Source organism: Pinus tabuliformis, chromosome Q, assembly GCF_031772625.1.
Source record: "Pinus tabuliformis cultivar Carrire ecotype Pingquan chromosome Q, CPIR1, whole genome shotgun sequence".
Taxonomy (NCBI): Eukaryota; Viridiplantae; Streptophyta; class Pinopsida; order Pinales; family Pinaceae; genus Pinus; species Pinus tabuliformis.
This window is the reverse complement of record NC_142296.1, coordinates 753,964,659-753,980,135: the sequence shown is the minus strand read 5'-3', so window position 1 is coordinate 753,980,135 and position 15,477 is coordinate 753,964,659. Positions and strand designations below refer to the sequence as shown.

General features: G+C 39.3%; 1 protein-coding gene across 2 annotated transcripts in view; it reads left to right on the top strand.

Moving 5' to 3' along the window:
* GSH1 (glutamate-cysteine ligase) overlaps positions 1-15,477 on the top strand; it is a 406,219-nt gene that overhangs the window by 191,551 nt on the left and 199,191 nt on the right. For both annotated transcript variants that reach the window (XM_089385200.1, XM_089385199.1), the window contains exon 6: positions 4,519-4,602. In XM_089385200.1, coding sequence (XP_089241326.1) covers positions 4,519-4,602 — 84 coding nt within the window. The remainder of the gene's footprint in view (positions 1-4,518; positions 4,603-15,477) is intronic.

Genomic DNA, 15,477 nt, shown 5'->3' with positions numbered 1-15,477 from the left:
CCTGCCAAAATCTCATATTATCAGGAACAATTGGGCAATGTTTAACATGAATTGAATACTTTTGATTGGAGTGAATGGGAATCTTCACCATACTAGCTGCAGTAGCAAGAGAATCAACTATAACATTCTGAGTTCTAGGAATAAGAGACAAAGTATATTCTGAAAAAGTTTTGAGGATGTCAAGGACAACATTGCGATAAGCTCTCATTCTTGGATGCTTGGCCTGGTATTCCCCTTTCACTTGTTTGATTACCAACTCAGAGTCGCCATAAACAAAAATTTTCTTTGCTCCCAACTTTTTCAAAATTTTGAGGCCAACAATCAGTGCTTCATATTCCGCCTCATTGTTTGAGCAATCAAAAGCTAACTTATAAGAACTCATTCTTACATTGCGTTGAATTTTACATGAATATTGTCCATGAGCTCCCTGATTTGAGAATCCTTCTCTTTGATAATTCGCTGTAAGTTTGAAGGTTCATCTGCTGCTTCCAAGTCAACTAATTCAACTAATTCAAAATCATGTTTGATTAGCTTTTCATCCTGTACATGTGATCCCTGTTTTGTTGATGTAGAAGGCTTGGCTCTTTTCTCAAGTTGAGAAGTAAACACAAGCCTTTTTCCTCTCTAATATATTCTAGTCACCTCATGTTTAGGTGCCTTGGGAACCTCCACTAACTTGCTTGATGATCCTACCTTCACCTGCTGTGTTGATGTATCTGGATGATGATCTGATGAAGTAGTTTCATGCCACTGCAAAGCTGTTTCTATGAAAGAATCCCATGCCATGTTCCTTTTTGCCAACTGATGGAGGACTACAATTTTTATTAAGTTGTGATGGAAAAGGCTAGGGTGATGGTCTTTGCCTTTCATTTGTATCTTCTTAGAGATTTTGATAAGGCTTCTACACAAATAATTACACATGTTGAGAGGTTTTAGAGTTGTGAAATGCATTAGCAGCCTAGTGTGGTACCCTTACAATCTGGAAAATCTTCCCTCACAGGTGAAAAATTCATTACAACCTTCATTAATGGTGCATACTTTTCCAACAGGTACCTAAATGGGATGATGTGTGAATGAGCTTCTCTGTAGGGTGATTTTAAGAAAGGTCGGTATTGTTCAAGGTCTAAGCTCATGCCTTTGAACCAATACTCCCCATGATCAGGTATCCCCGTGGCAAGAGAGATGGCAGCGATTGAAAATTTAAATTCAATCCCTGCTATGATGGCCCTTTCCCCTTTCAGATTGGTGGCAATCCAATCAGTGTGCTGCTCATGGAAACCCACTTCACCCACCCTAGGCAGTTGACATCTTCAAAGCACTGCTTGATGAATGGTGAGGAGTTGATTTCATTGTAGTTGGTAGGCTCATATCTTAGGATCCTCCCTCCTTTATGATGTTTTCTCCTTTTTGATGGTGAAGAATTTCCCTCCATTTTGATAAAAACCCTAGATAACAAGAAAATGGAAAAACAGTGAGGAATGAGTGAAATGAGGGAGTTAGGGAAGGGAAATGATGATAGGGGAATTTTGGGAGATGGATAGAGGTTGTAGGAAACTTAGGAAGTTTGAATGGAGTGAAATGAGAGAGAGAGAGATGAGTAGGAGAATTTAAAAAACAATCCTGCTAGGAAATTGTCCAAAATGATAGGTATGAGCTAGGGTTTGTGTAAAGGTGAGGTAAATTGAAGGTAAATGAGTTGATTAGTGAATGATAGGGTGATTTATATAGGTACAGAGTTATGAGATGACAAATTTTAAAGTTTGCAATATCAGAACTAACAAAAACCCATCATTTGCACTAGCTTTGCAACATGAAATTTCACATAAACCCTAGATGAAGAAAACTCACATTTGCACTTACTTTGGCAAAGGAAAAATGTGAGTTAGATGATGGTACTTACTTGTTGATCAGTTTGGAAGAACAAAAAGCAGGAATGCAAGCTTAAATTTGAGTGAGTTTTGGCAGGTTTCGGGCTACTCTGTCCCAAGTGCAACACCGTTGGTAGAAGGCTGAAGCGTAGCGCAGTTCATGGAAGCTCAACGCGACCTCTAGAAGCGCAACGCAGTTCACAGAAGCGCAATGCTGGGAGGTTTTTACTAATTTTAGCTAGAAAACCTGTGTTTTTTCACCAAAGGAGGGGAGAGCTTGATGAACAAAGGAGGTAAGGATGCAAATGAAAAATGTTTGGGACTTTTTGGGCTTTTATAGGCACAATATGATCTTATTTTGAATAAAAATGGGCCCCACATACCTTTTCAAAACATGACTTTCACCTTTTTAAACTTGGCCACTTTGGAGACTTGAAATCTGAACTTCTCTTTATCTTTTTGAACAGTGAAACTTCTTCCTTTTGGAACCTTGAGATTGTAACCATGAAGCACTTATGAAATTTCATAAAAACTTATTGCAAAGAGTTGCTTATCACAACTCATCCTATGCCAGATTTTATGCGTGAAATGAAGATGGACCTTGAAACCCTAATGACCTAATGAAGACATTAGACTGAGTGAAATGGTAATGATGATGACTAATATGATGAAGACATTCTCTTTATTATGATTCACTCATTTGAGTGATGTAAGCGACTCGCATGTGAGATTTTTTAAGAGAATAGAGACATTCCTAGATAAACTAACTAGTGACCAAATTTTACTCTGAAAACCTAGTGACATGATAAAATTTGTCCTGGAGACCCCTAACAAACTTGGTAAAAGCATATTTGATGACTGGTGACAAGCAGAAAAGACTGACACTACCACTGGGGACAATTGTCCAAAAATAATGGTGTCAAAGTTTTGTGTGTGTGCTAGAATTTCTCAGTTTCCAGCTTTTTATTTTTCCGCAGCATTTTTATGGTAAAAATGCTAGTTGTGATTTTATTCATTGTTTACCGTAGCAAATAAACTACACAATTAAATTTACAGTTAGAAGAATAATTTCCAGTTGCTGCAATAAATGAAATTTTCACAGAATCTCTGTGGAGAATTTCTTTGGAAATTCTCTCCTCAATCTCTCTCGTGAAACCCTTCTGTCGGTGTCTCCCTCGCTCAAACTACAACCTCACTATCACTGCAAAGTGGTTGATTCGAACTCCTTGTGATGTCTCCAAGTGACCCATAGATTTGCTCTTATAATCTCTCGTTGACGAATCAATGCCGATGATCGAATCATAATCGATGGCTAAGATCATTTTGACCCCATCAAGTGAATTTTCCAAAAGTCTTTAGAGCAAAATTGATTTACCTCAATTAATCCGATTTAATGAACCAATTTTTTTAAGTTAGACTTAGGAAAATATTTAATAATTGGCTAATTAATCTAACTAAGATATTTTCCTCCTGTGTTCCTTAACCTCTTAGACACCAATAGAGACTAGAACACATGTCCGAGCTACTCAAAAACTAACATTAACAAGTCAAGGGACCTAGTCCACTACAATCAATCTGCAAGATGCAAGTATGTCCACACATGTAAACTACTCCACCTACAAGTGACACATGTCAAGCTCCAAGGTGGTGACGATCCACAAGAAAGGCTCCAAGACAAAGGTGGTTCTTATGCAAGGGCCAATGCTCCTCCAAGGGCTCCATTGCTCCAACGTCTCTCCTAGGCCATGTGCTCTTTTGGGTCTACTCCAACATGATCACTATACCAACCTGTGCATCCCAAGTCAACTCCAAGATTCCATGCAAACATCCAGGAAAGCCAATGTTATCTAGGATTCAACACCCTCTTCCGCAATTGCAAATGCTCCTCCTCCAATTTAGGGCATTACCAAGCAAGCAACCTCTTCCTTTTGGTCATCATGTAAAATGTCACCAGGCTGTCTAAATGTCTCCAACACTCCAAGGGAGAATGTCATTCAAGCATCCATGCAAGGTCTAGCAACCAATGAGTAAGCTACCTCCAATATGCAAATTTATGATAGATAAATCAAGGGCTAGCCATACACCATGCACCCCACATCTCATTTAACACCCCAAACATGATGTAAACACTTTCATAGTAGCCTTGAAAACTAACGCTTCCCATTTTGAGGAAAGTATTTTCCAATTCTAGTCAAATCCCTTTGCAACTCAACTAGACCTGCCATCTACAAATCTGAACCTGTTGCAGTCTCTAAATCAACCACTATCTTTTACAAGGGAACTATCACCCATCCATCACACTCTTCAATCGAGGCATCACACCAAACCTCCTCTAAACAAATATGCTCATTGACAGCTCAACATGTCACTTGCGGGAATCGAATTTGGGTAGGGAGGATAACACTCCTCTCAGGTCCCCGTGCTAGAGTCTAGACCCTATTGACCAATCTGATTTTCTGTTTATATGACAATTATTAATAATATAAATGTTTGTTTCACATGTTTGAAATTCATACACTCTTCTGTTTATATAACAACCATGAATAATGTTAATGCTATTGCCTGTTTTGATCTGATATGTACTACAAAGTTGTTCGTTCAATCTATATGCATGTATTGGTTCATGCCTGATTTGGAATTAAATGTACAGGGAAGATATGACATAATGCGTAACTACATGCCTAAAGTAGGGTCTCTAGGACTTGACATGATGTTTCGAACATGTACTGTACAGGTAGCGCTTGTTTCTCATGCTCATCTTTAATGTGTTATTACTTCTGTATTTCAGTTGTTGGTTGATATAATTTTTTTCATCTCTATGCTTCAGCAATAGACATTAATGATGTAGTTATTCTATGCTCTAAGTAGTGTGAAAATTTTCTTTTTTAATGTTTTATAGAGTTGTTTTTACTCGTGTGAGCATGTAAAATTTTACTTGAATTTGTACAGTTAAGTTTTTCCAAAATTGTACTGCTTCACGATAAATTAATATTTGCAAGGCTTGATGAGGGGCAATCTGGTTCACCAAGGAGCTCATTGCTTAATTGGATTATTACTGTATAGCTTTTATTTTGTATAAAACAGTTTTTGTGACCATGTTTGAAACTGGATTGTAGTCTATTTATAATTTCATAGCAGGGAGCCGTGGTCTAGTGTTTCAGTTGCAGCTAGGAATTGTAGAGGTTCACTATATTTTCACCCCATGTTCCTTCAGTGAAGTTAGTCATGGAGTTGACATAATATGTCATGGAAACTCATGAAACCAAAGAGAAACTGCCACCAAACATCAGCATATCACAAAGACCAATGTCATAGAGGATCAATTTGGCGCGAGGGATAATCTCAGGTCAAATAGCACTTCAGCAGATCAGATTAGCACTCTCTAGAAGATGAGATAGCAGACAAGAGTGCAGATTTTGTGTTTACACAAAAGCAATCTAGATCAGAAAACCTAGGCATATCATATGAAGATAAATGAGCAGGTCTAGATCAAATTTAAGCATAGACTTAATTAGCAGAAGCAGGGTTGTGGGGGAGCAGCTCCCCCCCCTTTGAATTGCTCCCGGAGTGTGCTCTGAACGGGAGCGAATCGAGAGCGACCCAGGAGTGCACTCCTGAAATTCACTCCTGCTCTTGGAATTCGCTCCCTTTGCACTCCCGCTCCCGAAATTCGCTCCCTTTGCACTTCCGCAAAAAAAAATCGCTCCCTAGTTTTTTTCACAAATTTTTTGTCACAAAGATGTTCCAAACACATTTTTTTTCAAAGAAACAATATTTTTTGACTAGGGCAGCCTAATATTGAAGCTTATGGCTCTAGTCTTGATATGCAATTCATGGTAATGTTTATTCTCCTTTATCTTTCATTTTCATCATTTTACTTAAATTTTTAACATTACCATGAAATGACTCAGGATGTTTGAGAGTGGTTCCAACCTCATTGGATTTCATATGGAGAAAGTAGAATTTTAGATCTCACTCAAAATCCAACAAACTTATCAATTTTTTTCAGGATTTCAAGGTTGGAGGTATTGCAATGCTTCCATTGGATTTTGTCATGTACTAGGTTATGAGACTCGTATTTAATCAAGAGCACCAAACCCTCTATGTACCTTCATGTTACTGACATTGGTTGTCGAACTGCTCTATCACAACCCTACTAAAAATGTACCCATCACTCAAACAAAATCTTGACTTGACACGCTACAGTTTTTCTATCTTATGTTAATTGCTTAGAGGGTGTTATTAATGACAAAGATCCAAAAATAGGCAATGATTTTGATGATATGTAGCTATTTGTTGTAGCATGATTTTTTTGGATGCTAGAGACCATCTAGAGCCTATTTGTTGATGTATTTTCAGTTCAGAGATGGATTACATTCGATGCTATTTTGGTTATGTTCACCCTTACATGCTATATAAATGAGAACTTGTAACTTGTGGACGTGGTTGGTGAAGATTATAACTTCTAGATGATTGATGTTATATGGTGTAATCTATGTTTTTATGTTTTTTATATCTAATTCATCATTCTACATGCTTTTGTTGACATATATGCATCAAAATATATAAAATATATGTTATATAAAAATTCGCTCCCAATTCGCTCCCAAACCGGGAGCTTTTGAAAATGTCATTCCCTGCTCCTGCTTCCACTCCCGCTCCCCACTTCCACTCCCTGCTTCCAAGTAACCTTGAGCAGAAGATTAGTGCTACTGTGCGACGGATCTGTTGTTGGGTTTCATATTCATTGTGCATAGGTATTTTTATTGCATGCTTTGTCTGATTCATGAGCACCAAATATAGTTAAGGTAGGGTGCTGATGCGTATGGTGATTGCTGCTATTTGAGGGGCCCCATGAAGGCACTGACTTTGAGGTCCAGACTGGCAAGCATGAGATCTCCTTGGTTATATGCTTTGTCAGGCTGATAAAGCTAAGTTCTGCCAACAGAGGCACTGCCATGTGGGAAGTTAATTCAATATCAAGAAAATGAAATTTTGGTTGTTGATTTCCACCCATTGGATGAAATCAAAGAGGTACTACTTTCAGTCCTATTTATGGTGTCTTCAAAGGTCAAATCAGTCCAAGGGCATCTCAGCAAATACCTTGGAGTGATTGTCAACAACTCTTTGGAGATCCAATGACACTATGGGATTAGATGTTTGAACATCTATTGATCACATTTCTGCAATTTCTCTCGGGTGTTCCCTTTTTAATAAATTTGTTTTGTTGTTGGAGCTTATCACTTTAGATGGTATTTCTCGTGTTACTATACATTTTGAAACAGTTTTGTTATGTTGTTAGACCTTATCACTTTACATGGTTTCCCTTGTGTCACTCCACATGTTATATGAGGCATACTTCCTACACTAGTGAGGTTTTTCAATATCGTGATTTCATAACAAGGACAGGTTTACAAGTTGATTTTGAGATGGCCTAGGGTTGTGATTGCATTGCTAAGATAATAGATTACTGGTTGCCCTTTGATGACATTGATGCTTGTGTATTAGATGCCTCGGTGATGTTTTACTTGGTACACTTGCTTATCATGAAGGAAAGACATTGTACTTGATGATCTAGCTTCACATGGGTTAGATGTAGATAATAGATGATGACATGTAATTTCATTTATGGAAAGCTCTAGCTTCTTTAGGCATGTTTGAGATTGCATTGCCATTTTCATTTGATTGGCTTCATGATGGTATAGAGCGCTTGGCATCCTCCCTTGCTGTCACTTGATTTCATGTTCATTTGGGTTGATTATACAGGGTCTAAGCATGATTGAAGCCTTGGTGTTGATTTGGGATAGCATCGGATGTGCTCTAGCCACGAAAATTGGTGGAGAAGCTAAGGCACATGAGATTTCCAATACCCAGAAAGAGTTTGGGCAGATTCTGAACAGTTTGGGAGATATTAAAATAATTAATATTTTTAATGGAGTCTCTAAGTCTAAACTTAGGGAAAATAAAATATTAGTGTGAATTAATATAAAACTGTGTTAGAATGGTCCAAAAGTCATGGATAAAGTTAGATCTAAACTTAGCCATTGATTAGGGATTTTATCTCGGCCGTTGATTTGTCAACGAAAAAAGTATAAGAGGAGGCTTGAGGGTCACTTGGAGAACACACCAAAAGATTAAGATTTCGACTTTCTAGGGCTGGGTTTGCTGAGAAAGTTGAGAGAGTGATCAAAGTTGCTGCTGAGAGGCGGTGAATACAGAAGCAGAGAGGCATAGATAGTACCGGGTGGATCAGCGCAGTAGCCAGAGAGAGGACGCAGAAGCAGCCAAGGGTTCATGCAGAGCCATCCAGGGCTCACGCAGAGGCAGCCAGGAGCTGCGTAGTGCCTCAAAGTGCCAGCGTGGGTGACGCAGAGGGCCAGAGAACTAACGCAGTGCCTCCAGAGGCTGACACAGGCCAAGGGAGAGTGACGCTAGGCTAATGCTGGGCCAGAGAGGCTGACACAGTCCCTAGAGGCTGACGCTGGGCTAATGCTGGGCCAGAGAGGCTGACACAGTCCCTAGAGGTTGACGTTGGGGTTTCGTGGGGCAGATTGGAGCTGCCGAAGTGTTTATTCGGGGTTTCAATCGAAATATCTGCTTCTGAGTAGAGAGGTACTACTGCCGAGATTTTTCTCTGTTGGGTGAGCCGAATTTGGCACCTAGATTGTATTATGAAATTGCTTAATAAATCAAGCCCTCAGTGTAGGAATATCCAGGGTAACTTCCTCAGACAGAAAACCAAAGGACACCGCTCACAAATAGATCACAGATCAATACACCAGTACTTTTGACGTGGTTAAAACCCTCAAAGAGGGAAACAGTCCCCGGCCTGAGCCAACGCAGGCACTTCAGGCAATTTATTAATAAAAGAATGAAAATTTACATATGCTTCTCTCATAGACGGATTACCCTACAAATGACCCTCCATGCGCTTTAAATAGAAATCATGGACCAATTGGGTGTTAAGCCACAGATTAAGTGTCGGTATAACCGAGGAGAGAATGAACCGTCGGATCACTACATATCGTGATCGTCGGATTGTAAGTTACAAAATGTACAAGGTAAAGAAACACACTTTATCTAGCTCTATACCTAACTCTATACTAGACCAAGTTGTACTTAACTATTTCCTATGTGTCGGAATATCCTAACATCCCCCCTTAAGAACAACTTGGGATAGGATTGAAGGATTTACAAATATGCCACAATAGGAGAAGGAAGGAGGCACTAGAGCCTATCCCCCCTTAGTGACAACTTCCTGAACTCCAACCATAAATCGAAGTTTAGTGAACTTCGCCTCTGTGAGAGCCTTTGTAAAGATGTCTGCAACTTGATCATCTGTTGAACAATATTGCATTTCAAGAACATGGTCGTGAATGATCTTTCTGATGAAGTGCATGTGCAGTTCAATGTGTTTGCTGCGCTGATGTTGGACTAGATCTTTGCATAGCTGAATGGCACTTTGATTATCACACCAAAGTGTAGTTGGATGCTGCTGCTGAAAGCCAAACTCTGACAGGATCTGACGAAGCCACAAGGCTTCCTTACTAGCTTCTACGGCTCCACGATACTCTGCTTCTGCTGAAGAAAGAGAAATGGCACCTTGTTTCTTGCAAGCCCATGTAATAGGTCCTGAACCAAGAGTGAACACATAACCTGCAGTAGACTTCCGATCATCAGGGTCACCAGCCCAATCGGAATCTGTGAAACCAACTAATAGAGGAGCTGCTTCGGCACTGTAATGAATCCCAAATTGAACTGTACCTCGAACATAACGAAGTATTCTTTTAGCTGCTTTCCAATGACTTTCATGTGGGTTTTGCATAAATCGAGCAACAAGGCCAACGACAAAGGAAAGGTCAGGACGAGTATGGGTTAGATACAAAAGTTTTCCTACAAGTTGACGGTATAAGGTAGCATCAACTTCAGGAGAAGTACAAGTGACTGAAAGTTTGACTCCAGACTGAAAGGGAGAAGGGGCTGGCTTACAGTCTTCCATGTGAAAGTGGCGTAGAATATCACAGGCATACTTGGACTGAGAAAGGGAAATACCTTCCTTGGATTGCAAGACTTGAAGACCGAGAAAATAATGTAAGTGTCCTAAGTCTGTCATTTCAAACTTCCTTTTAAGGCTAGACTTCACATGGTTTATAAGGTTGGGATCACTACCAGTCAGGATAAGATCATCAACATAAAGAACAAGAATGATAAGAGACTTGCCCACTTTCTTGGTGTAGACAGTATTGTCAGAATGACACCTAGAGAAGCCAGATTCTAAAAGAAAGTTATCCATTTTGGCATACCAAGCTCGAGGAGCTTGCTTGAGACCATAAAGGGATTTCTTAAGCCGACATACAAGGCTGGAGTCTGTTTGTATAAAGCCAATGGGTTGTTCCATATAGATTTCTTCATGCAAGTCCCCATGCAAGAAGGCGGATTTAACATCCATCTGATGGACTTCCCATTTGAAAGAGGCAACAAGGGAAAGAACAAGGCGGATAGAGTTCATTTTGGCAACAGGGCAGAAGGTTTCAGTATAGTCAATGCCTTCAACTTGTGAAAAACCCTTAGCAACAACACGAGCTTTATGTTTATCAACTTTCCCATCTGGTCCATGGTTCTGTAAACCCATTTGCATCTAACAAGTTTTCGTCCCTTTGGTAGAGGAACAAGATCCCATGTATCATTTGCCAATAATGAATGATATTCTTCATTCATAGCTGCTTCCCAATCTGGATGGCCTGAAGCTTCTGCAAAGGTGTCAGGATCATAATTCATTGAAGCTTGAGCCAGTAAAGAAGAGGGTCTCTCGAACTGAGAACGTGTACGTCGCTGATCTGTAGGATCACCAGCAAGATCACCTGCTGCATCCCGAGTAGCACGGACCCATTTTGGAAGCTGAGGAGCTGAAGGAGGATCCTGAGAAGGTGGGGGAGGATTTTCATCCCCGCTTTCATCATCTGAAGAAGAAATATTTTCAAAAGTAGAAGAGATAGGGAGAGGTGGCACATCCGCCGAACTAGGCTCGCAGGCCGATATATTTTCATCAAACTTTACATCTCTTCTAATGATAACATTTTTGGACTTAAGTGGAATAAGTCTGTATCTTTTGACATCTTCAGAATATCCAACAAAAATACATTTTTCACTCTTTGGTTCTAAAGCTTTATGTTTCTCATCTGGAATATGGGCCCATGCTTCACTTCCAAAAACACGAAAGTGACTTACATCTGGTTTGTTTGAGCTCCATGCTTCTTCTGAAGTGATATTTTTTAAAACCTTAGTAGGAGTGCGATTTATTATGTAATTTGCACACTTAATTGCTTCTGCCCAATAATTAAGACTAAGTCCTTTAGATTGAAGCATACAATTAGCCATTTCCTTTAAGGTGCGATTCTTCCTTTCAGCTACACCATTTTGTTGTGGAGTATATGGAATAGTATGTTGCATTTGAATTCCATTCTCAGTGCAAAAGTTTATGAATGTGTTTTTAACATATTCTCCGCCATTATCAGATCATAGCTTAAGAATTTGATGTCCAGATTGTTTTTCAACAAAGGCCTTAAAGGCGAAGAACATGTTAAATACTTCACTCTTGAGTTTTAAGAAGTATACCCAAGTGCGTATGGAGAAATCATCAATGAAAGTTAAGAAATACTTGTAGCTAGAGAATGAAGCAACTGGAAGTGGACCACATAAATGACTATGCACGAGCTGTAAAGGGGCTGAGGCGTGCCAAGAGGCACGTTTTTCAAAACTGTCCCGATGATGTTTTCCGAGTACACATCCGGAACAAACACCATCTCTGCAAGATACCATGGGAAGACCTGTCACCATATTTTCTTTACATAGATTCTGAAGAGAGCGATAGTTTAAGTGACCAAATCGCTCATGCCAAAGTTTGCTCAGTTCATCATTATGAGCAACAAATACTGAGGGAAGATTTGATGACCCAAAGTTGTGAAACTTATACAACCTTGTAGAATCATCAACAATGCCAGTAGCTAAAATCTGTCTAAGATCTCTTAGGTCCTTAATTACAACATCGTGAGGTGAAAATTCAACGATTTTACCTTCACCTGAATGGGTTATCTGATATACAGATAGAAGGTTGCAGGATAAGGTTGGAACACATAATACATCATTAAACTGACCATTGTCTAGATGAACAGTTCCAGTCCCTACAACACTAAGAGATCTATCATCACCAACATATATATTTTTGGTGTTACAATCATTTAAAGAAGAAAACATGGCTTTGTTTTTGGCCATGTGATAAGAAGCTCCAGAATCAATGAGCCACTCATGAGAATGAGAAGAAGAAGATACATTTAGTGCATAGCCAGACCGAGATGCTTGACAACCACATGCAGAAAGTGCCATTCCTGAAGATGAAGTTGAAGTTAAAGATTGCTCCAAATGGATGTTATGCTTCTTCATTGTTGCTTCCAGCGCTTCCATCTTCTTAAAGCATTTGGATTCTAAGTGGCCATCTCGATTACAAAAGTTGCAATGTCTATCAGTCTTCTTCCCTTTGTTTTTATTTGTCTTATCATTTTGTTGAAATGATTTTTCATTTTGAGGCTGAAATTGCTTAGGACCCTTGTTTGGTTTAGGACCATTCTTTTTAGGATACAACTTCTTAGGATTCTTTGGATTTGGTTGCTGCTGGGCGGCTAATGCTTTCTTAGAAGAGTTTCCAAGATGAAGAAGACCAAGGTGTAAGAGTGTTTTTTGTTCTCATATTAAAGAATCACAAAAGGAATCAAAGGAAGGGGACTTGTAGGTTTGTCCTTGAGAAATGAAGGCTTCTCTTGTAGAATGGAAGGTGGAAACAAACACAGAATAGGCTGGTCCCAACTTAGTAAGAATGGAGTAGATAAGGCTACCATCTTCTTTCTTAACCTTAACACCTTCCAAGAGAAGTCTAAGGGTCTTGAACTTGGACAAAAAATCTTCAATGCAAGAAAAATTATTGGGGTCCAATGTAAGAAATTCATTTTCAAGTAGATGGGCTTTAAGTTCATTTTTAATTCCAAAGACTTTAGCAATTTGTTGCAGTGCTTCATCAGGAGTATCAAGTTCTGCAATATGGAATCTAAGATCTGGAGAAATAGACATTCCTATCAACCCACATGCTTGGTATTGCCTATTTTCCCATTTAGCTGCCTTATCTTCATATTTCGGTTTGGTCTTTTGGCCTGTGGCTATTCTGTAAAGACCTTTACTTCTAAGTAAATCCACTATGTAGGACCACCATTGGAAGTAGTTAGTGCTATCAAGAATGACTTGGTATGGATTTTCCATTTTTTAACAGAAACTGAAGCTGTAGATGCTGAAACTAAGTGTACCAATGGAAAGATCTCGAAAAATTAGGCTGTTTAAAAAAAAACGGTTGTAAAAATGGCTTCCGGATGAAGAAGTTATGGCTTTTTGAAAAAAATTGACGAAGTCGCCGACGAAGTGCGGGAATGTGCGGAAATGAAAAAATCCGCCCCCACAAAATGGAGACTTGAACCCAAGACCTCTACTCTCATAAATTAGCTTTGCACCAAGGGAGCTATACAAAAAGTTTGAGAGAGAGTGAGAGAGAGAGAGGGGGGGTTGATGCTTTGGGTTGCGTGCTTGCTTTGAGAAAGTTCTTTTTCCCTACAAAACAAAAAACAAAAAACCCAACACGGACATACAAAAAAACGAACCTTGCGGCTCGAAGTTAGCTTTAGCCGGAAGCTAAATATTTTCCTCAATGTTTCTAATTTTCCGAGATCACACTAAGGCGCAGCGGAAAAGAGCATATGCATGAGAAAAATCCTTCCTTTCTGTTTCTGATTTGCCCAGATCGCACAGTCGCAGGGCAAAGATCATATGCAGAAATGAAAGGTATAGATCCGGTAATAAAAAAGGCTAAATAAACCGAAAACCGAAATAAACAGAGAGAAAATAACTGTAAACTGCAAATAAACACTGTATACCTCCAGATCTTAAAAATGACGCAACTAGGGCTACTGGAAACCTTTTCGCGTGAAACGAAAGGGGTTCCTCACTGGAACAGATGCTCTAAACACAACAGAGCAGTCCTCTCGGCCCGAAAGCAGCCAGAAATAGTAGATCTAGGAAACGGCAGTCGGATGCAGTTCTACCGGCTTAAGATTTGGATCACCAACGGACGCGCCCTCAAATAGCTCCGATACCATGTAGGAATATCCAGGGTAACTTCCTCAGACATAAAACCAAAGGAAACTGCTCACAAATAGATCACAGATCAATACACTGGTACTTTTGACGTGGTTAAAACCCTCAAAGAGGGAAACAGTCCACGGCCTGAGCCAACGCGGCCACTTCAGGCAATTTATTAATAAAAGAATGAAAATTTACATATGCTTCTATCATAGACGGATTACCCTACAAATGACCCTCCATGCGCTTTAAATAGAAATCATGAACCAATTGGGTGTTAAGCCACGGATCAAGTGTCGGTAATACCGAGGAGAGAATGAACCGTCAGATCACTACATATCATGACCGTCGGATTGTAAGTTACAAAATGTACAAGGTAAAGAAACACACTTTACCTAGCTCTATACCTAACTCTATACTAGACCAAGTTGTACTTAACTATTTCCTATGTGTCGGAATATCCTAACACTCAGATAGTTGAACCGGTTTTCCTGCATTGGGTTTTTCCGGGAACATTAGTCCAAAAACAACGGTGTCACTTGTGTGCTTGTTTCTATTTACTTCAATTGATGATCTGTAATGTGTTGAGCATGTACTTGTATTTATTTCCAGTATTTACATGGTAAATAACTTGTTAAGTAACATAACAAGTAGGTAGGAATAAATCAGTAAAGTGCATGAAGGGTTTCTAACGTGTCAGACTTAGAAATTCCAACACTTGGTTCAAGAATGCCCTAAGTCTCACAGATACTTTCCACATGTAGATGTATGGCTTATGATATTAAGAATGTTCTCATGTTGAGTGCTCCCCTTCTTTGACTCGCATGTGGAGGCATGTACACTATTGCCGTATGTTTGATGCATCCTTTGCATAAGGATGCTCCATTGCTTGATGAGTTAGTTGATTCTTTTGGTGGCTTGGCATATGGTTAATGATGATTTGGCTCATTCTAATTTAGATCTAGCACTTTGCACATATGTTGAGGAAGCTTGAGTGAAGCTCTCCACCTTTTGACGTCACCTTGCATACCTTTTAATTCATTTTTAGTTTACACATGCCACTTTGGAGGAGTGCCTCGTGTTATCCCTCATGTTGCATATGCCCATGACAAATTATGATTGATATCAATTTGGCTTTGAGAAAATATGGGGGGATACTATTATGGTCATACACACTTCCTCCGACATTACTCTGATGGTAATTCAATTGCTTTTATGATAATGTAATTTTTGACTATTGCTCCACAACGGGTGTTGTGGCATTTAGAGGGAAGTGGGAGTGCAAAGATATATGTTTATATCCTTAGGTTTCTAGTATGAGTACTAGTATTCCAGTGATGTGATATTTTAGTTTGTTCCTAATATTTGCATTTCAGATTGACTATTTATCTGGGAGACATGGAGAGATGAGATTGATCACATGTTTTGTGAT